At 37.1% G+C, this 21,264-nt stretch overlaps 4 protein-coding genes and 1 long non-coding RNA gene across 5 annotated transcripts in view; 3 read left to right on the forward strand and 2 right to left on the reverse strand.

Moving 5' to 3' along the window:
- The window catches only part of LOC129801176 (40S ribosomal protein S12), a 422,333-nt gene that overhangs the window by 159,291 nt on the left and 241,778 nt on the right, over positions 1-21,264 (reverse strand). The window lies entirely within an intron of this gene.
- On the forward strand, positions 3,649-4,120 carry LOC129801178 (uncharacterized). Its single transcript, XR_008751666.1, has 2 exons — positions 3,649-3,831; positions 3,897-4,120. It is a non-coding gene; the product is annotated as an uncharacterized LOC129801178 (long non-coding RNA).
- On the forward strand, positions 7,157-19,701 carry LOC129801166 (E3 ubiquitin-protein ligase MSL2). The gene is made up of 3 exons (XM_055845945.1): positions 7,157-8,268; positions 8,350-8,728; positions 18,911-19,701. The coding sequence occupies exons 1-3, from the start codon at positions 7,453-7,455 to the stop codon at positions 19,201-19,203; spliced, it is 1,488 nt and encodes a 495-aa protein (XP_055701920.1). The 5' UTR covers positions 7,157-7,452; the 3' UTR covers positions 19,204-19,701.
- On the forward strand, positions 8,974-13,902 carry LOC129801170 (uncharacterized). The gene is made up of 2 exons (XM_055845951.1): positions 8,974-10,441; positions 13,071-13,902. Exons 1-2 carry the CDS (start codon positions 9,242-9,244, stop codon positions 13,077-13,079), a joined length of 1,209 nt encoding a protein of 402 aa, XP_055701926.1. The 5' UTR covers positions 8,974-9,241; the 3' UTR covers positions 13,080-13,902.
- On the reverse strand, positions 19,379-21,030 carry LOC129801171 (uncharacterized). The gene is made up of 2 exons (XM_055845952.1): positions 20,671-21,030; positions 19,379-20,611 (listed from the first exon to the last, which is right to left on the reverse strand). The coding sequence occupies exons 1-2, from the start codon at positions 20,737-20,739 to the stop codon at positions 19,751-19,753; spliced, it is 930 nt and encodes a 309-aa protein (XP_055701927.1). The 5' UTR covers positions 20,740-21,030; the 3' UTR covers positions 19,379-19,750.

Raw genomic sequence — 21,264 nt, forward strand, 5'->3', positions numbered from 1 at the left:
ATGTAACAATTTTATATCTCAAAGTCAAATACGTATTCCAAAGAACTCATTCTTTTCTTAATTTTCGGGCGAAAAACGTAAAGTCAATCTACAGTGGCGGCCAAAATAATAGAATCACTTTGCAAAGCTTATATTTTTTTAACTTTTGTATTTTTTCCCAATTTGTTGATATAATTCTGAAATAAAAATCTTCAAATTATTAGAATCGTAGAATAAGGGTTGTTTTGGCCGCTAGAGGTCTCTATTTTACACAGAATACGTCAATAGTGAAATTCATTTCGGCCAAAAAAAATTGGAAAACTGTCATTTATGGTTTCTAAATATGGCTTTATTTAAGCTTATTCGATATATAAACCACATTCTTTAATTTAAATGAAAGTGGTCCTATCGTGTTGTTCAAACCAAATTTCACTATTGATCTATTCTGTGAAAAATAGAGATCTCTAGCCGCCAAAACAATACTCATTTGACGTAAGGTAATTATTTGAACATTTCTATATCAAAATTATTTCAACGAATTGGAATAAACCAAAATTCTAAAGGTAAAATAGTGATTTTTGCGAAGCTGATTCTATTATTTTGGCCGCCACTGTATGTGCTCTAGCTCTATTTTGATGATAAAAACAACAAAAAGATCTTTTTTATTAGTTGAATCGTTGGATTTATTCTCTTAATAATTGTCTGGGCGATTTAGAAGTGTTATGATTGATAAAAAAAACAATCTTTCACTATTATTTTTGTTATTTAAAATTTTCTTTCTTTTAACACGTATGTAAGTAACGTGAAATAGAATTCTAGAAAAATCCCCAGCCAGTTCATTGTGGTGCAATAATTTCCACAAATTTCATTTTTTCCTGGAACCTTTTTAGTTTAATTTTATTCTTTGTTTTTCTCTCATAACTTCCCCGAAATGTATAAACAGGAATATTGAAAAATAAAACAAGAAATTAAAAAAAATAAATCCTTTGAAATGCTAAGAATTTTATTGCTCGAACTCTGCAGAGAAAAAGAGCAGTATAATCCCTCGTTTTTGAGTTATAAATATGTTTTCCCTAAGGGATCGTATTTTGGTATAATTTTATAAATGTGAAGTTTGAGTTTTTTTTTTGATATTACTCTATTTGTCCGACCATCCGTTTATTCATTCGGCCATTATCACAAACCATTAGATATCGTCGGTTGCGTCTACCTCTGTCGTATCTGCATTTGTTTTGTATCTGCATTCGATGCAAGCTACAATACAGGACGTCCCCTCTTGCGTCAAATGCTGACACAAAAGAAATGCAGATACGATAGAGGTAAACGCAACCGACGATATAACAAAAAGTTAAAGATAACGGTTAAATCCTTCGGGAGGCCCTCCATTAGTCGATCCGGGGACCATTAGCATGATTCACATTTTTTGTCACCCGTCCCTTACCCTTCCAAAACCATGTTTTCTGGGATTACTCGATTTTTGAATATGTTTTAGATATTACCCAGGCGTTCATATAAGAAAACACCGTTGAATCATTCCTAATAACGGTTTTTCAATGTCAAAAGTCATTAAGGCTCCACAAAACGTATTTCTTAACCGAGTGATATTATGTTAGGGCTCATTCGAAAGGTCTTCGAATTTCTGACAAGTCTGAAATGGTTCCAATCGGTTAAAAGTGAATAAACCAGTTATGAACCAATAAGTAGCTTTTACCTGAAAATCAATTATACAGGGAGTACCGCTTTCAAATAAATTCTCGGGACCGAAAAAGCCCGAGAATTCACTTCAGTAGAACAGAAAAATTGCATACCCACAGGAGAGGTCTTTGGAATAAGTTACGGAAACGCCGTGATGTATACAAAACATTTTCGGCGCCAATTTTCCCAGTAGGGGAAAGTGACCATGCTTGATACTGTAAAATGATGTCCAAGGTTTGTGATTTTTTTCTGATTAACACACAAACCGAAGCGATTCTTCCACTATGACAAAAAAATGTCTCACTTATTAGGTTCATAGTCCTACCTCACATAGTTCCTGGAAATCCTTAGATTTTCCTCAAGAAGAAAATGAAAATTCAGTGGCGACTTTTATACAAGTCGGGTCCGGGGCCTTCCTGTATAATGATTGATTCGACAAATCGGAGGCCTATTTTCACTGCAAAAATTTCACCGGATACAAAAAATTGCACATCAATATTTAGACGGAACTCTAATCTATCTGCTTAAATCGTTTGTACGACTGGTTATTAGTTTTAAAATGACTTTTATGTAATTTTTTTAAGTCGTGTTTTTGTGACATTAGGGCACTAGCGAAAACCATTTTTTCACTTAGAGTCCATGAAAATGTCACTCTGCAACCTTAAAATTCAGGCAACGGGGTTGAAGGCTATGTCAATTGTCGATGAAATTAGAGGATTACAATGGGTGTAATTATGAAAGAATCTCATCTAATGATAGAGTTGCCACAATTAAATTATCATTCATGGACCCTTCTTAGAATATAGGATGGACACAAGTAGAATTTATGAATTTGTCACCACCCACAAAAACAGTGTCCCCAAGTAAAAATATTTTTACATAAATATTAATACTGATGAACCCTCTATGTGCCTATGATAGTAGTTTTCCTGAACAGCGACATTAATTAAGAAATACTTATGAAATATCCTGTATCGAAATTACAGTTTTGGACCTATTTTTGATTTTTGCTTCCCGAAACTAGGAAAGAAGAGCTAGGATCCTAATTTTTTTTAGGAAATGTGAGGCTTAGCACCAGCTATTGAAATATATTGCGATAAGTCGTAACTATTGATTAACATAGAAAATAAATAGTTATTATTAAGCTTGGATCGTATCAAGCATGGTCACTTTCCCCTATTAGAATTTACAGCGTGAAAAATATTTGCATACAGTTACGGGCATTTTAAAAATTATTTAATAAATGAGCTCCCAATAATAGGCAATTTATTTAAAATTCTTTCAATCCGTTTTTACTGAAGCCGGAACTTCTTGTATTGTTCCTCAGATATTTTTGGCGATTATTTGAGTGATTTATGAATCGGTTCAAATAAGTTACAAATCGGTAAATGGTAAATACTTAAAAATTACTTTTGAGGTAGGGAAAAGTTTTCAGGCTTCGTACACACTCTGCCTTCAAACACTTCATATTTTCCCCATATTCCTTTAATGAATTTAATTTATTTTTTTAAGAAATGTGAAACATGTTAGCTATAAAAATATTGCCATAGACAAAGATTTATTAAAAAATATGGGAAAAATATGAAGTGTTCGAAGCCAGAGTGTGTTCAAAACCTGAAAGCCTTTCCCTCTATACAGCATCCAAGTCACGAGTTCAAGTATGTCGTAAAGCAAGGGACGCTTTGCCATTCGATCACCCCTTTTATTGTGGTTTTTTGTCTCAAATTTCTTATAATGTAAATACATTCAGTAAATAAAGAATAAAACATATCCATTAAAAGTTTTCTTATCAAATGCCATCAGAGTGCTTTAAATTCATTTCATTCATTTATTTATTGCAGTCTGAAAATTTATATTTTGTCCATAAATCAAATTTATTGAAAATTCTTAAAGTATTTGTAATAATATTTTGACCTTTCTTTTTCTGTTTGTTGTATAAAAACCTTTGTGGAAGTTAATAATCTATCAGTGTTCAGTTGAAGTTACAAAGATACGTTTAAGAGGTTTAAGAGTTTAAGATGAAAATACTTTTGTGTGCATTTGTCCTGTTTCTGGTCCTAAGTGTGACCATTGAAGCCAGAAAATTGTCTAAAAAACAACCACATAAAGGCCGTAACAATTGCGACAGTATAGGAAGTGGAGGACTGCCAGTTCCAGGTTTTACTAAAAATGAAACATTTCGGAAGAATCCCTACAGATAGTGATCACTGAATCTTTTTTAGGACTCGATATAGGCCTCATTACCCAGGTAAAGGATCAATTTTGTTGCCATGCATGTGAATTCCTCAACAATGAAGGTATACTCCCTGAATTCATTACTCCAATTGTTCTGGCTATTTGTGGATGTTACCATTGAATAAACAATGTAAATGAGAAAAATAATAAAATAATAGTTTTATATTTATGTAAATTCTTAATTTGGAATAGATCATTGTATTTCCATTAAGATGTCTCTATTTTATTGGCAGGTATTGTGATAAAATTGGTGAAGGAAAATGAAAAATGGTAGGGTAAGTGTACCAAATTCCGGCCAGCTTGCAATTTCGGCCACTATTTTTGTTCCTCAAATTTCCATGAATTCTTAGTTTTTGCATAATCTATCTAGAGATTATACAATGCAAAAAATATCGCTTTGACGAACGATATGATGTGAAAAAGACGTTGGAAGAATTCCGGAATTGCAAGGAACTATGAAAATGAAGGTGGCCCAAATAGGCCACCGAAGCTATGTCTACATTTTTATTCATTTAAAAATGTATTAAGAATTATTTTAGAGAAAATGAAGACGATAAACCATCTACAAGGTTTCAAACAACACTCCTTAAAAAGATGTAACAAAAAAAAACTATTTACAGTAGGCTCTCGCTCAATCGAGCGAAAAATTTTCAATAAAATGAAAATAAACTAAATTTTCAATAAACTAAATTCAATTTGGTATGATGTTCAAAAGAAGAAGAAGACTGCAAAAATCAAAATGTTCAAATTTTACTAATTAAAATGGATTTTTGTACATACCAATATTTCGATCATTCAGAATAAGAAACGAATAGGCTGAATCACATTGACAATAAAATACTCGGCGTAGCCTCACCGTACAGTGCCCGCTCTCTAATCCGGATTGGCGTAATCCGGACGAGTTATCAATGGTTACATTTAAAATAATTTTCAGGACATGTATGGACATGTGTGTTCAGCAATGAAAATGAATTATCCTGTGATGTTTTTGTTTAACTCTTTCGCGTCGCACTTTTATTCAGGAGATGAATTCATGTAAAATTTAGTTTTTCCTAATGCTTTATGATCAAATATAATAGTTCGGAGAGGAAAAAAATTTTCCATTGCGTGAAAACTCAGAAAAACCCCGGGTCATATATGACCCTGTTGTCCTCAAGGGAAGTGTACATACCATTTTCAAAATCTATATCACGGGCTTTTTAATAAATTAAGTATAATAGCATAGAATTCACTAATTATGTCTTTTTAATCTTCTTTAAAACTTTTATTCTAATTCTACAAAAAAAATGTATTATATTTTCGATATGTTGAACAAATTCAAAAAATCCATACAGAGTACGAAACGGACATCTGTCATATTGTCTCCCAATCATCCGGATAACGCATTTTCATTGCAACTTTTACGCAAATTCTCGATTACTGTATTACAGTAGAGCCTCGCTATAGGCAATATTTGGTTCCAGATTTGACACTTGAGTCGCACTATAGTCCAGGTCATTTTTTAAAATTATCAACGACTTTTAGGACTTTTAGTATTGACATTGCTCGACGGCTTCTACTTTCTTTACGATTGTGGTACTTGCCCTCGTTCTCTTCATTATGGATCACAATTATCTCAACTACTCAATAAAGTTTGCCAAAAATATTAAAATAATTATGACAACATTGCAAACATAACCTAAATAAAAAAAAAACATAACCTAACTTAAAATCAGTGTTTTGAAATCAACGGTCGATAAATTGTGGGCTATAGGACAATGACCTATAGCGGGGTTTTACTGTAGTGTTATTTTTCAAGCTGTGTATGGAAAAAATTTTCACTGGCTTCACCGACAAAGTGAAACACATAACCTCAAAGTGATCGTTTCCGATCAGCTATCGTAAGTCACAGTCACAGAATCTCTTTTGCTATCCTTTTAGTGAAGCGTTCACCAATTTTGACAGGTGATCACTTCACAGTGTTACAGAATTCCCCCTCTGATTGATTGAAAACATTTACAGTAGAGTCTCTTAAATCTGAATCTCTCAAATTCGAACGACGTTTGGATTCAAAATGTCAATTGTGGGATGTTAAAAAATTTGTATTCCTGGATGATTGAAAATCATATTTATTTATGTACTTCTTCCTGAATGTTTACATACATTATGATCGTGTAAAATAAAAGGAAGTACCTATATGTTACCACTAAAACTTGTGAGAAAGTACGGGAATTTAATTCAAAGTACAATTTAATCTCACATAAATTTCGTTGGTTTTGAAAAAATCGTTCGAATTTGGGAGGTGAGAAATGTCAAAAATTCCCCCTGAGCGTTCGAATTTACAGTAGACTCTCTCTCAATCGGGAATATGGGGCAAAATGTCATCCGGTTTAGCGATAGAATTGAGCGTCAAAGCCTTTGTAAATTCCACAAAAAGCGCTCAATTATAAAGAATCACGATAAAATAGGAAAAACTACAGCGAATTTGAGCGAATTAGCTTCATAATTAAACGTGAAAATTGTCAACAAAATTTGGCGCCCGATTGAAAAAGAGCCGATTGAGTGAGAGTCTACTGTAGAAGACTCTAGTCTACTGTATACAGTAGACTCTCACTCAATCGGCTCTTTTTCAATCGGGCGCCAAATTTTGTTGACAATTTTCACGTTTAATTATGAAGCTAATTCGCTCAAATTCGCTGTAGTTCTTCCTATTTTATCGTGATTCTTTATAATTGAGCGCTTTTTGTGGAATTTACAAAGGCTTTGACGCTCAATTCTATCGCTAAACCGGATGACATTTTGCCCCATATTCCCGATTGAGAGAGAGTCTACTGTATTTATTGTTTTTTTCTTGTAAAAAAAGTATTTTAAATCCAAAGGTTTAATTAAAAGTGAATTATCGAGTTAGTGCATGCTGACTTATTTCAGTATTATAATTATTTTATAAATTTTCTTTAATATTTTTTGATAATTTTTTTTATATTATGTTTCTGAATGAAACAGTGAATAATTCTATGGATTTAGAAGATGTAAAAAAGACTTTCATCAGTTCAAAATAAGCGTTTAAGTAGCACTCTTCGGAAAACGATCCGGTTACCCTACCTTACTATATACCAATTTTACTAATTTACTTACCTAGAGACCCAAGAGTAGGATATTTCTTCCTTCAATGATTACCTCCCTGGGAGCCGGATGCATACTAAAAAATTTGAATTTAAATTTATAGTACCTACGAATACCGTTTGGCGCTGTAGTCGCTGCGCTGCTTCCCCTCCACTCTGACATGTGTCTATTTATTTACATAAAAAATAGCTGTTGTTTGAGGTGCTTTTTGTGATTTTTCGAGGGTTTTCTCGCAATTTTCCACTGTAAAAGTGTATTTTCCGTGGCATAGCAATGCATTCCACTGGACTGCAGTGTGAGATTGTGCAAAAAAGTATAGAAAATGCGTAAAAGCGTGTTTGTTTGTTTTGGCTGAGTCCCGGACAATTTGTCAGTTTTTTTTTTTTGGAGGGTATCCGGCTCTTTTCCAGCGGGCTGTTTGTGGTGTGATAAATTCCAAGTATGAATCCCACAAGTCTATATGTATCTGTGTCGCGTCTTGTCTTTCAAACGGACGCATTGGAGCAGAATTGGGGAGACCTTTTTAGGCTCATTCCCTATCTACGTCAATCTCTATCATGCTGCGTCTGCGGCAATCTCCTGATGGAACCCTATTCCCCTGACTCTCCATGCCAGCACCATGAGTGTAAGATGTGCATTGGCGGAAGGAAGAATCTAAAGCCATCTTGTACCTGGTGCAGGGAGTATCAGAAGTATGAGGAAAATGTTCAGTTGAGGATCCTGCTGCAGTGCTACAAAAGCCTGTGTGAGCATATCAAATCCTCGGGAATCTATCAGAATATGCAGAAGCAGCTTCAGGCAGCATCAATGGTTAATGGAAATAGTGCTGGTACCAGTTTAATTGACATCATTGAGGAAGGTGTGCGGTTTCAGGACAATTTCAAGAGTACAGCTGGACTAACCAAATCCGCCTATTCAATCCTGCCCTGTCTCTATACTTCCATCCCAGCCCCATCGACCATTCGGGAGACAAGTAAAGTGGTCGAAAGAGTCAGTGTTTGTCCCTCGACTGTCACTACGGCACCCTCAATGCCCAGTACTCGGCCCCAAATCCCAACTCCTCCCGTACAGCCAGCCATCAAGACAGTGTCAAATGGCTCAGCCATGTACTCGGTCTTGTATGCGGGAAATGGCAACAAGATAACCATCAAGCGTAAGACAGCTGAACCGGCACCCGCTCCACCGCCTCCTCCACCAGATCCCCAACAGATCCTCCCGCCTAAGGCCACCCTGCCGTGCTTCAAGAAGCCTCTACAGGTTAGTTTTCAAGAATACCTCCCTCCAATACTAGGTCAATCCGAAGGGCAACTTTGCAATAAACTTATCAAAATGTCCCAGGCTACGACAAAGGCAGCTGCCGCCGCGGCTAAAGCAGCCGCAAAGCGCAAGGGCTGCCGGTGTGGAAATGCAACAGCCACGCCGGGAAAGCTGACTTGCTGTGGACAACGGTGTCCGTGCTATGTAGAGTCCAAAGCATGCCTGGACTGCAAATGTCGCGGTTGCCGGAATCCTCACAGGCCGGATGGCTTCAAAGTGCGCCCGAGGATCCCAGAACTGGAAAATCTCGAGCTGAGTCTAGATGCAGCAACATCAATGCCTGACTTCAGTGGCCAGTCTACGGAAACTTTTCACACGATCGATCAGGAATGCACCATTGACCACAATCCACCCAGTCCAGTTGTCTTCACATCCACCAGCATCCAAGGGAACATTCAAGGTAGGAAAAATTATTTTAAATTCGTTAAATATTTAAAAAATTTGATTTTCGTAAAAAAATGAAAATCGGTGATAAGCTCAGATAAGCTTATGCCGGCTTCAGACTGGGGGTTTAGCCCAGTTCCCAAAGATCTCAAAAATCTAAATAACAAGCCATTTTATTGATTTTTCAAAATCTAATAGAATATTTGTCATTAATATTCAATCCTAAACAACAATTTCCTAAAAAATCTTGCCAAATAAGTGAAATGTATGAGACAAAGATGGGTCCAATGTACCATCCATTGGAGAATACCCACAAAGAGGTGGCAAAGTCCATCAGGACTATGAAGTAGCGGTCCTGATGTTAGGATCAGAATTGTATATAAACCCAGGAAGAAATAAACGTTCAGTTCAGTTCACCCCAAACCAACCAGCTATTACTTCCACTCGGATGCCACATTTTGGCGACGAGAATAAAAGTCTAAAAAGTGTAAAATTTGAAGAAAAAGTTCGTGAGTGAATCTCGTGCGTGATGGCAAATTCCGCGACAGAGACTGCGTCAGCTGCATCGGGCTTCAACAAACCTCTGGTGGGGCAAATCGAAGAATTTTCCGCAGATGGTGATTTCAACGTGTATTGTGAGAGGATTGAGAACTTGTTCTATATGAACTCAGTCTCAGAAGATCGCATGAAATGCGCGATTTTCCTAAGCTTTGTGGGAGCGGAGACCTACAAGACTCTCAAGGCTGCAATATATCCAGAGGCTGTGAGATCCAAGACATACACGGAGATCATTGAGGTGCTAAAGGGAAAATTTGCGCCAAAAAGAAGCATCATTGGCGAGCGGTTTGTTTTCTACAAGCGTGACCAACTGGAGGGAGAAACGATCTCAGAGTTCGTGATGGCTCTGCAGACCCTGGCAGAGACTTGTGATTTTGGGGAGTTCCTTCTCTGGGCGCTTCGTGATAGGCTTGTGATGGGCTTATCAAATGAACGCATCAAGGAAAAGCTCATTTCTCTGGATAAAGGGTTCGATGAATCTCTAAAAAGTGCTTTAGCCGCAGAGCTTACCAGCTCTAGTGTTGGGCTCATGAAAACCACAAAGGTGAACTTTGTTGGTAGAAAAAGGCACAGGGATCGATCAGCTGGGCGTTCTTCTGGGAGAGATTCCGGCGGGAGAAAGAGGCGTCGATCAGCTGGTCAAAGTCAAAGGCAGGAGTCCAGTTCCAGAAGTGGGTCAATGTCACGAGAGAAAAAGAGGGAAGTACAATGCTATCATTGCCAAAAATGGGGAAACCATTATGCATATAATTGCCCTCAAAAGAAGTCCCGTTCGAGAGTGAACCACACTGACCGCACTGACCAGTCGAGTGATAGCGAGCGTGAGGATAACATCTCCTCAATGTTTCTCAATAGCGTGGTCGTGAAAGTGGACCCGGAGAGAAACCCGCGAATTGGGAGTGAGCGGAGTATCAGTGTTCGTGATGGTGGCAGTGGCAATGGGAAGAAAAGTGCAAAGAGCCAGGAAGGTGATCTTCCAGATGGCCGCACTAAAAAGTGCAGTGCAGTGAATGGCTGTGAAAGTCAACGTGTGGTGGTGCGCAGCGTCTTCTCCAGCTCAGAAAAGGAGCTACGTGAAGTGGAGAAACTCCTGGATGAGGATATGCCGGAGGAAGCCATCCTTAATTGTGATTTGGAGGAGGAAGAGCGTCTGCTGGGGGAAATAAATTCTGTGAGTAGTACCATAAATGTCTCAGTTGAGAAACCCCCTAAAGCTCAATTTTTAACCACCGTTGCTTGTGATACAGAGATAAAATATGAGATTGATTCGGGTGCTTGTGTCTCTTGTATTCATGAAGATTTGTACAAAAAATATTTCCATAATTGCCCACTGCAAAATTGTGAGTTGAATCTCAATGTTGTGACGGGAAACAGATTAAGTGTGTTAGGGCTAATAAAAATTGCTTTTGTTTCGGTGATCGATGGTAAGAGAAGGCACTATCAAAATATGCCATTGGTGGTGTTCCGAAGTCCCAGAGCATTTATTCCTCTTTGTGGGAGAAACTGGATTGATCAGATGTTTCCCCACTGGCGTGATGCGTTTATGAATAAATGTGGGATTAATCAAGTCTTTCGTGAAGATGCGATCATAAAGCAATTTTCGAGTGTTTTTAAGCCTAGTGAGACAGAGGTAATTAAAGGGCATAAAGCCTCAATCGTGATGAAAGATAATGCCATCCCTGTTTTTCACAAACCTTACTCTGTTCCCTATGGTACACGCGACAAAGTAGCAGCTGAGTTGGACCGTTTGAAGGATGTGGGGATAATAAAGTCGGTAGATTACGCGGACTGGGCGAGTCCGATAGTCGTTGTGCCCAAGAAAAATGGTGATATTCGTTTATGCGTTGATTGTTCCGTGACGATCAATAAATCAGTGGAATTAGCCCACTATCCTCTACCTACCCTGCAAGAGATTTTCAATAAGTTGACGAAAGCGAAATATTTTTGCGTCTTGGACTTAACGGGTGCGTATCAGCAATTAGAGGTGATCCCGGAATGTCAGAAATTTTTAACAATAAACACGCACTTGGGACTTTTCCAGTTCACACGACTAATTTTTGGGTTAAATTCTTCACCGGCAATTTTCCAAAAGACAATTGATAGTATCCTTCACGGATTGCCAATGACAGCCGCGTACATTGATGATATTATCGTTGGCGGTAGCACGTTAGAAGAATGTCACGATAACTTGATAAAAGTGCTCCAGCGATTGGAATCTTACAATGTCAAGGTTAACCGTAAAAAATGTGTTTTTTATAAGGAAGAAGTGGAATTTTTAGGCCATATATTGAGTGGTGAAGGTGTGAAACCTATTCCACAAAAGCTCGAGGAGATTAGGAAGGCAAGCCGTCCAGTAGATGTGACGTCACTCAAGGCTTACCTGGGGTTGTTGTCTTATTATGGAAAATTCATTAGGAATTTGTCCATGAAACTTGCTCCTCTATATACCTTGTTGAAATCTGGTGAACAGTTTAAATGGAATGAGGAACTGGAGAGGGTGTTTCAAGACAGCAAAAATTGGCTCAAAGAAGATGATTTGTTAACCCACTACAATCCTGACTTGCCGTTAATTATTTCCGTAGATGCGAGTGGGCAGGGCGTAGGCGCGGTATTAAGCCACATTGTTGATGGTGTGAAAAGCCAATTTTAATGGTCTCATCTACCCTTTCTCCTAGCGAGAAAAATTATTCAATTGTTGAGCGTGAAGCTTTGGCCTTGGTTTTCGCGGTGAAAAAGTTCCACTTATACATTTATGGCCGAAAAGTTACGGTATTTACGGATCATCAATGTCTTCGCGAATTGTTTGGCGGTGATCGTAAACAATCGGCAGTTGCTGCGGCTAGAATTCAACGATGGGCTGTGTTTTTGGGAATGTATGATCTTGACATTAAGTACAAGAAGGGAATTCTTAACGGTAATGCCGATTTTTTGTCGAGATTCCCATCGAGTGAATCGACTGGAGTAAATCATTTGCTAGTGAGTTTTGTAGACACAGCAGGAGAAATCGCGCTTGATGAAAAGCAGATTCGTGATGAATCACTACGCGATCCTGTGTTGATAAAACTTCGTGACTATGTTATCAATGGCTTCCCACCACAGCACATTTTAAATAAAGACGAGGCATTATTGCCATTTATCAGATTTAGACATGGATTTTCTGTGAATGAAAATATAATTTATCTTGGACAAAGGATTGTTGTGCCTAAAAATTTGCAAGATAGGGTTTTAAAGCTCATCCATGAGGGCCATGATGGTATCGTGAGAATGAAGGCGATTGCGCGAGGCTGTGTTTGGTGGCCAGGATTGGAGGGTCAGATTGAGCAGGTTACTCGCGTGTGTGAAACATGCCAGGTTATTGCGCCAAAACCTCGTAACGTGACGTTGTCGAAGTGGTCTGATACTAAGTATCCTTACGAGAGAGTCCACATTGATTTTTTCCACTTGGAAGGGAAAAATTTCCTCATAATCGTAGATGACTTTACTAAGTTAATAGACGTTAAATACATGAAAAAGACTGATGTATCGTCAACGATTGAGGCTCTACAAAGCAATTTTGCTATATATGGACTTCCTTATAAATTAGTATCTGACAATGGCAGTCCTTTCCAGTCTGGGGAATTTGCAAAGTTTTGTTCTGCGAATAGAATTTTGCACGAGACATCTCCACCTTACCATCCTCAATCAAATGGAGCAGCAGAACGAGCGGTGCAAACCGTTAAAAAAGCATTTAAAAAATACCTTCATGATGGCAGCAAAAAATTCAAGACTTTGAGTTCAAGAATATCCTTTTTTCTGTTCAGGCACAATAATACGCCATCCACGGTGACCGGGGTGGAGCCAAATAATTTGGCACTAAACTTCCGCCCGAGAACATTGATGACAATGCTTAACAGAGGGGGAGAAGATGCAGAGCAAAAGAAGCAGTGCAAGCCGAAAATTAAGAGGCCCGTGAAGGAGTCCTCAAGAGGATCTGTGAAAGATTCTAGAGACAGGCGAGAAGTCAAGGAGTCTAAAGGAAAGCAAGAACATAATGGAAGTCTGGAGGAAGGTCAAGAAGTTCTATACTTCCATACTCTTGGACAGCAATGGGCGCGAGCGAAGGTGAAGAAACGGCTCAGCAAGACAGTCTATCAGATAGACATCCGTGGAACTCTTAAGAAGGTTCATCGGGACCAAATAAAACCCTTTATAAAACGAGTAAGGTTCCTGGATGGTCTTCCACCGCAGCCCCAAGCTCACCATGAGACACCTGTGTCAGACAATCAGGATGACTTTCACACACCGCCTTTGACAACAAGAACACCTGTACAACGCAGAAGAAGACGGCGAATAGCAGATGATGTTTCAACTCCCACCTTAAGGCGATCCAAACGCATACAGAAGAAATTATCATTTGATATATAGATTTTATTATTTTTGAAGTAGTTGCATGATTTTGAATTGTAAGTCTTAGCTAAAAGGGGGGAAATGAAATGTATGAGACAAAGATGGGTCCAATGTACCATCCATTGGAGAATACCCACAAAGAGGTGGCAAAGTCCATCAGGACTATGAAGTAGCGGTCCTGATGTTAGGATCAGAATTGTATATAAACCCAGGAAGAAATAAACGTTCAGTTCAGTTCACCCCAAACCAACCAGCTATTACTTCCACTCGGATGCCACAATAAGGAATTAGAGGACTTAAGCCAGATGGCTAAGCCTTAGGTTTGAAGCCCGTATTATGGTATCTGAGATCCTTTACAGGCACCTCAGATTGCTTGGAACTCGAAATTCGTGCAAATTCGGCTGTGAGTTGAATTTTGGGAATAAAGCTCCGGCACACTTTTAGATCGGTAAAATTTCATGAGATCAAAATTTGTGTCCCTTTCTTTCTCAAAAGATTTGCATATGTCTATCTCATTCTTTCGCACTTTAAAATCGATTGAGCTAAATCGATTTTATTGTGATGTTCAAAAGAAGAAGAAGAGTGCGAAAGAAAGAGACAGATATATGCAAAGCGCGTGAGAAAGAGATTCGAATTTCGACTTCATGAAATTTTCCTGATCAAAAAGGTGATCTCGACGGGAGAAATGAAAAATATCGCCTCTACACGAGGATTTACTCCCAAAATTTAATTCAGAATTGAATTTTCACGCATTTGCAGGTCGCTTGTAAAGAATCACAGCTATTGTAAGCTTATTCTAGGTTTCCATTTCAAATATTTTGAATACAGAAAAAATAGTTCGGAAATTTTGACATAATAAAGGTCGGGGTGTACTGTACATTGCATTGAGATGAATTGGTGTCGATACGACCGATGTATCGTTAGATAGACCTCAATCCTCAATCTCAGGTACAACATAATTGAAATTTCATAGAATTATGATATTTATAAACAAACACCGAAAATAAAATCTTCTGAAGTTATTTTCGAATATACCTCCGATCGAGTAAGAATCGGGACATTAGTTCGCCCCGTTCGCCCCCTTTGTTGGAAAGGTCTCGTCTCGACCTCAGCTAGAACATACTAAAATTTAGTCAAAATCGAAAAATCGAATCGTTAAATATTCGACATCGAATATTCGAAAAACGACCTTTCGATTTTAGTGCCCCTAGTGGCAGTCATATGAAATCGATGTGTGCTAAGGAGTTTTAGCATTTTATGAAACTTTTCCAAATTACCATTCAGAATCAAAATTTTGACAATTGCAAACAGGGTTATGTCGCCGGGATCGCATGACTCCATATAGAAACTTTTTTATTGGATGTGATTTAACAACACTTTTGAAAATGAGAGCTGTACTGTTCCTGTTATTTATTTCTGGATGTCCCGAGTACCTGTCGAGTCTTCTAGTTAGGGGGGGGGGGTGTCAGCCAGGGTTCGGGGACTATTGGTGCTTAATAAGCGAACAGTGACTGTCTTTACAGGACTCTGTTCGTTAAAGGCGTCACTGGTTTTAATAGTGTCCCGAATGACGATAGACGCTCTTCTGCTGCTTCCATTAGATTTTTTTTCAAAACGAAGCCTGAGAAGCTTAGGTATTTTTCTTTACTTTTTTCTTATTATTCATGCTTAAATTTAAACTCCTGAATTTGTTAACTTCTTTTTTTTATTTTCATTTTTTTTTCTCTTTTTCTTTCACAATTGTAAAAGGGATGTTCCTAATTTTGTGAATAAATATATAATAATAATAATTATTATTATTATATCTAAGTAGACCATAAAGTCTATCTATGGACAATGTTTTAAGTGTCAAACGATTTTAGCATTGAATATTTTAAATTTCCACTTGTTACATTTTGCCCCAGGTTCCCCTAAATAACATAAAATTGATCCGAAAACACTTTAAACCACCCCCTTAACACTTTCATATCTCATAGAGCACTGAGGGCTTAGGGCCTGCCTTACACTGAATTTCAAAGTCAAAGAAGCCTATTTTATTTTTAATTACAAAAAGTTAGACAATTAGTAGACTACAAAAAGTTCAGAAGCGAATCGGAAGTATTTTTGAAGATACAGGGACGAAAGCAAAAGAGAGCAAAGGAGATTTCCAAGCACTTCGTTCAAGTCTGTTTGAGCCATGACTCTACTTGGACCTAGTCCCTAAGGGCCCAAATAGACCCAGGCTGATCCTCGAGAATATTTAGCCTGTAAAATTTTGCAGTAAAGATTTTTCTTAAATTGTCTTACACTGCGGGCTTAAGATCATCGATTAGAGATACTTTGCACAAATTTTCTTCACCTAATCCATTACTGTCCAATTTTATAAGCTAAATATTCTGGAGGATCAGCCTGAGTCTATTAGGGCTCTAACCCCACGATATTTCATAACATCTAAATATCCCTTTACTATTTTACTGCTCGAACTCTACAGATAGAGCAGTAATCCCTCGATTTTTAGTTACAATATTTGACTTCTTTACCGTCTAAATGAGTTATGTTTTGGTAGAATTTTGGAAATCTGAACTTTAGAGTTTTTGACATCATGCTACCATCTGTGTGCGTCTGTCAGTCCGGCCCTTACCACGCAAAGAGCCCAAACGGTTAGAGATAGCGACTTGAGATTTTCCAAGGAACCACTCCATAAGTCGCCCTGTGACCATTAATATGCCCTCATTTTCCTCCATCCCTTTCCGCGTCATGCGATTTTTTTTCATTTTTAGATATGTTTTAGAGATTCTCCAGGCGAAAATTATAAGGTCTGTTATACGTAATCCCGTTTAATCATTCCTTATAACGGTTTTCCAATGTCAAAGGTTAAAAAGGGCTTAAATAGAGCGCATTTCTCAACTGAATGCTATCTTTTTTATTCTTTTTTTGGGCTCGTCGGAAAGATCTTGGAATTCCTGACAAGCCTGAAATAATTCTAATTGGTTATCAACCGGTTCATACCTGATAACAAATTCTTATCCGTAAATCAATTGCATTCAATGCATTACTCCTAAGATATTTTGGTCAATGTTTTGAGTCTTATGAGTGATTTGAAAACCGGTTATAGTTGGTTGAGAAGTAAAAAACGGTAAATGATGTGAAAATGCTTTTGAGATACCGTCGTTGCGGGTGACTTTGCACGTTTTTTCACTGTTTTTCAACTTTACCCTCTAAAAACGGTCAGTTAAAGTGAAGGGAGGGGGGTTTTTGAGTAAAATTATTTGTATTCAGTTTTTAATCAATGGATTTTGTGCCACTAGCATTAATTTTATAAAATTTTACTATGTTTAAAAAAATCAAGAAAAAAGGCTTGCACTGGGGATAAGGTGCGGGTGACTTTGCACTTTTTAATAAATACTAAAAAATCAACAATTTCTGATAATAAACGACAATGAAGATCTTCACATCTAAGGGTAAGATGCACGAGATCTACAAGATGACGTGGTCGCCATCTTGATTTGACGTTTCTGTCCGCCATTTTGAATAACTGTCAAAACCTAAAACTCGTCCGATTGGGTTGAAATTTTAGTATGTTGTAGCTGATGTCAAGACCTTTTCAAAACGTATCTATGTTCCAGTCTACGTCAAGTATTTACCTAGATACAGAGGCTCAAAGTTTAAAATTTTGAAATATTCATATTTGAGCGATCTTTGTTTCCTAATTTTGAATTTTAAAACCTAAACAATATGCCTCAGTAACCATAGAAAATGGCTGAGGCTTTTATTTTACTTATTTATTTACTCTTACATAATTAAAAAAATAAACGAAAAGTGCATTTATTTATTTATTTCCTTTTTTCTTCTTTGCAAAAACAGTTTTTCATATACTCAAATAATTTTCGCTGTTATAAACAAAAACATTACTTTTCTTTTTGTTTGTTCATTAGATCTCATCGCCTAACGATACCGCTGCCTTTTTTGTGATGGTTTCGATAAAAGAAGCTCCCGGTAGTTCTGTGTATTCATGAAAATGTCAAAATTTTGAACTTAGAGCCCTTGCATCCAGACAATCGCTTGACCTACATTTTACTTTATATATGTTCTGAAAAGGCCTTGACATCAGCTTGAACATATAAAAATTTCAGCTCAATCGGATGAGATTTTTGTTTTGACAGATATTCAAAATGGCGGACAGAAACGTCAAATCAAGATGGCGACCATACCATCTTGTAGATCTCGGTCATTTTATCATAAATTATCAAAAAAATGGATAATTTTAAGCCAAATACTTCTATAATAAAGCTTTAGAAAGATCATTATATGCAATTTTATAACATAAATCATGCGCTCTTAGGAAGATAATTGTGAAAAAAATTATTTTAATAAAATCAATTAACAAAATCGAAGTGGATTGTTCTAACCAGATAAATTTAGAATAGATTTGGGCTATTTACTACTCTGAAATTGATTTTAGAATTGCACCTCCAGATAACTTTTTCACGGAGTTGTTTTTTAACAAAATACCTATACTAGGATTTCATTGACTATTACTGAAACTACAAGAATCCTTTTGAGGATCATTGTACCTTATTTGATACATAACATATCCCTATATACTTTGACATGGTAGACCAGATCGACGAAGACTATCAATAAGTTCTAGAATTAATGAAAGTCTCGCGAACAACAGAATGCAAAGTCACCCCCCGAGTGCAAAGTCACCCGCAACGACGGTATAGCATATATAGAGATATAGCATTGAGATAAAGTGGTTAAACTTTGATTTTCGAAAATTCGACATTGAAATGGTTTTCAAACATGAGAAATTAATCGTAAGAGAAATTAATCGTAGTTTTCTTTGCTCATCGTTTATCAAATTTCCGTTTTATTTCTTCAATTTTCTTATATTATTTTCACCTAGTGCCACCGAGTATGAGATATTGTAACACGGTAATTGAGAATCTGCGTAAGAAATACAATGGAAATGCGTATATTAACGAAATACGGTGAGGCTACGGCGAGCATTTTACTGTCAATGTGATTCTGCCCTAATGTTAACTTATGGAGGGGTCGTCGAAGTCCGATAGTAGATTACTTTTTACCGTTTGGCCTCTAGCCGTGTCACAAGTTGAAAATAGAGTGGATTACAGAACTGCTATCTCTCTTTGATTTCGAGCAGTAAAATGTTGAAGCTATTAAATATATTCGAGTATAAAGAAAATAGCAACAAATTTAGGTAAAAGAATATTTTGCCAGGAAGTATTAATAACTAAAATTTTCTGGTTAGTGTTGAACGTGTACTCGGGGAGTCTGTCACCAGCTTCAACGACTGTCCCTGCAATTTTAATGAGCGAAACTCCAGCTACTTCATCATCGTCAATCTCTTCAATTTCCTCAGCCAGTTCAAGCTCAACATCTTCCTCAACTTACGCACTTAAAGACAACTATGGCCTGTTGAATGCGGTTTTTGCAGAGGAAATTGTCGATTCCCAGGATTCCCTGCTGACAGACGATGACTCTCGTGGGCAGCCCTCAGAAGAGGACGATATGGAACAGAGTGATGTTGAGATTGATGTGTAAGAAGCATTTAAAAAAAAAAGAAATAGGAGGAAATCGACAGGAAGTGCAATCTTTTTGTGTGGGAATAGCCAAAAAAAAAATTAAGAAAACTTTAAGAAAATGAATCCATTGATGTTGAAGAAGAATTTTCTAAAGAAAAAAAATCTCCTAAGTGTGAAAGTAGAAAGAAAACCTCTTTTAGCGAAGAAAAAAATTGACTAGTTTTTTTTTTGCTTTTTTACCGAGATAAAAAGAAACATTCATTTTTACAATTTTATGCTTTTAAAACACAAAAGAAAAAAAATATTGTGAATCCAGTTTTGTACACATGCATCATGTTGGAAAATATTTGGAGTTTAAAGAGAAGAAAAAAATACACGTAAATTGTTGTTTAGGTGGGATTTAAAAAAAAATATTAAATTGAAAAACAGATACACAAAACTACAAAAAAAATTGTAAATTATTTTTTATAATAAAAATAAGGCTCTATTGTAAGATTTCCATCTATCAAAGTCACAATTTTTCTTTTACTTTTCATAAAAAAAAATTTTAGGACAAAGTTATTGCTTCACCATTCCTCAGATTCATTCTTTACATCCACAAAATCAATCGTTTCATCTTTGTTTACTCTCCGGCGCTTCCGGTCTGCATCGGAACTGGTCGAATCTTCCTCCCGGAGGATCCCTATTTCGTTGTTCTGATGATGTCTCTTGATATGCCCCACGAAGTTTGATACAGAGATTAAAGGAATGCCAGTTTTGCGACCTCTTCGACGATCCCGGCTCAATTTGATGAATTTGCTGCAGATGGTACAGTAAACACTCGACACCACGTCATTCTCTTCCAAATGGACATTGACCTGAAGTTCCTGGTCCAGGCAATTCTGCAGATTTGTCTTCTCAAGTAGGCCATAAATGGATTGTTTGATTTTGTTTGCCATCTCTGCACAATCAATGTTAGACACTAAAAGTGGTAAAAGCAGAGGATCTTGGGATTCCTGAGAATGTCTCTGAGGCATCTTCTGCTCCACTGTTTCTTCAGTAGAGTCTTCAACATCTTCCCTAGGGCTACAAATGAGCCTGAAAAGCTGCTTACGATGCCCAATGGGAATCTTAAAATGCTGAATGCAGGACGAGAAAAAGCAAAAGTATTCCGAAGTATGAGGACAATATTGTGACATTTCCTCTCGACACATTCTCTCCATTTCCGGCAAATCCTCCTCCTGGATACTCCCAAAGGTCTCAAATGATCCGAAACCATTGAGAAAAATCAGATTTTTAAGGTATTCCGGAAGAACACTATGATGCTTTGCCTCTAGATTCTCAAAGAACTCCACGGCCTTCTCATCACTTCTATATCCAATTATACTCTCACTCATTGAACCGGAATAGGATTGTGATAGATTGTCCTGAACCGTGCTATTTGCGTCCTGGGGAAAGGGTCAAAGTGTCAGTTTGCTTAATGCTGAATAACCCATCAACATTCTACCTGTGCAGCTTTATCTATCTTGTTCTTATCATTATTCTTGTTAATTCCCTCCTTCACTGTTCCATCCATTTCAAGTACCACGGATTTTCGTGAAATTCAAATCCAGAAAACTTTTTCCAATAAAAACAATAAACATAACCTCCAAAAGAGAAAGGTCTCTCCTGAAGAAAATTATTCAACTTCACAGCATTGATCGAAGATAAAATGGAATTGCTTAGACTTATTCCCTGTTTTAAAAACAATTCTGAATGTTTAATTACTTCTTTATAGAAGTGTTTTATATAAAATTAAATAAAAATATAAAAAAAATGTTTTGGAAAGTAATTCCATCAGCGCTCTTGGTGTAAAAACCGCGTATTACTTTATTGCATGCCAGTCCGGAAAATAGCAACATAACCTCCAATTTGCTGACGTTTCACTGGAATTTTTCTTCTGAAAATTGTGATTTCTTATCAAATTATTGTCCTTTAGTCCATTTTCCTAGTCAATTATATGTTTAAGGCTAAGAAGGATCCTTGCAAATTGACAGCTTGCAAAATTCAGACGTGCCTCAAGGGTAATTTGAAGTAGAAATGTTGCATAATTCCCCGGATC

The sequence above is a fragment of the Phlebotomus papatasi genome, chromosome 2, assembly GCF_024763615.1.
Source record: "Phlebotomus papatasi isolate M1 chromosome 2, Ppap_2.1, whole genome shotgun sequence".
NCBI classification, from domain to species: Eukaryota; Metazoa; Arthropoda; class Insecta; order Diptera; family Psychodidae; genus Phlebotomus; species Phlebotomus papatasi.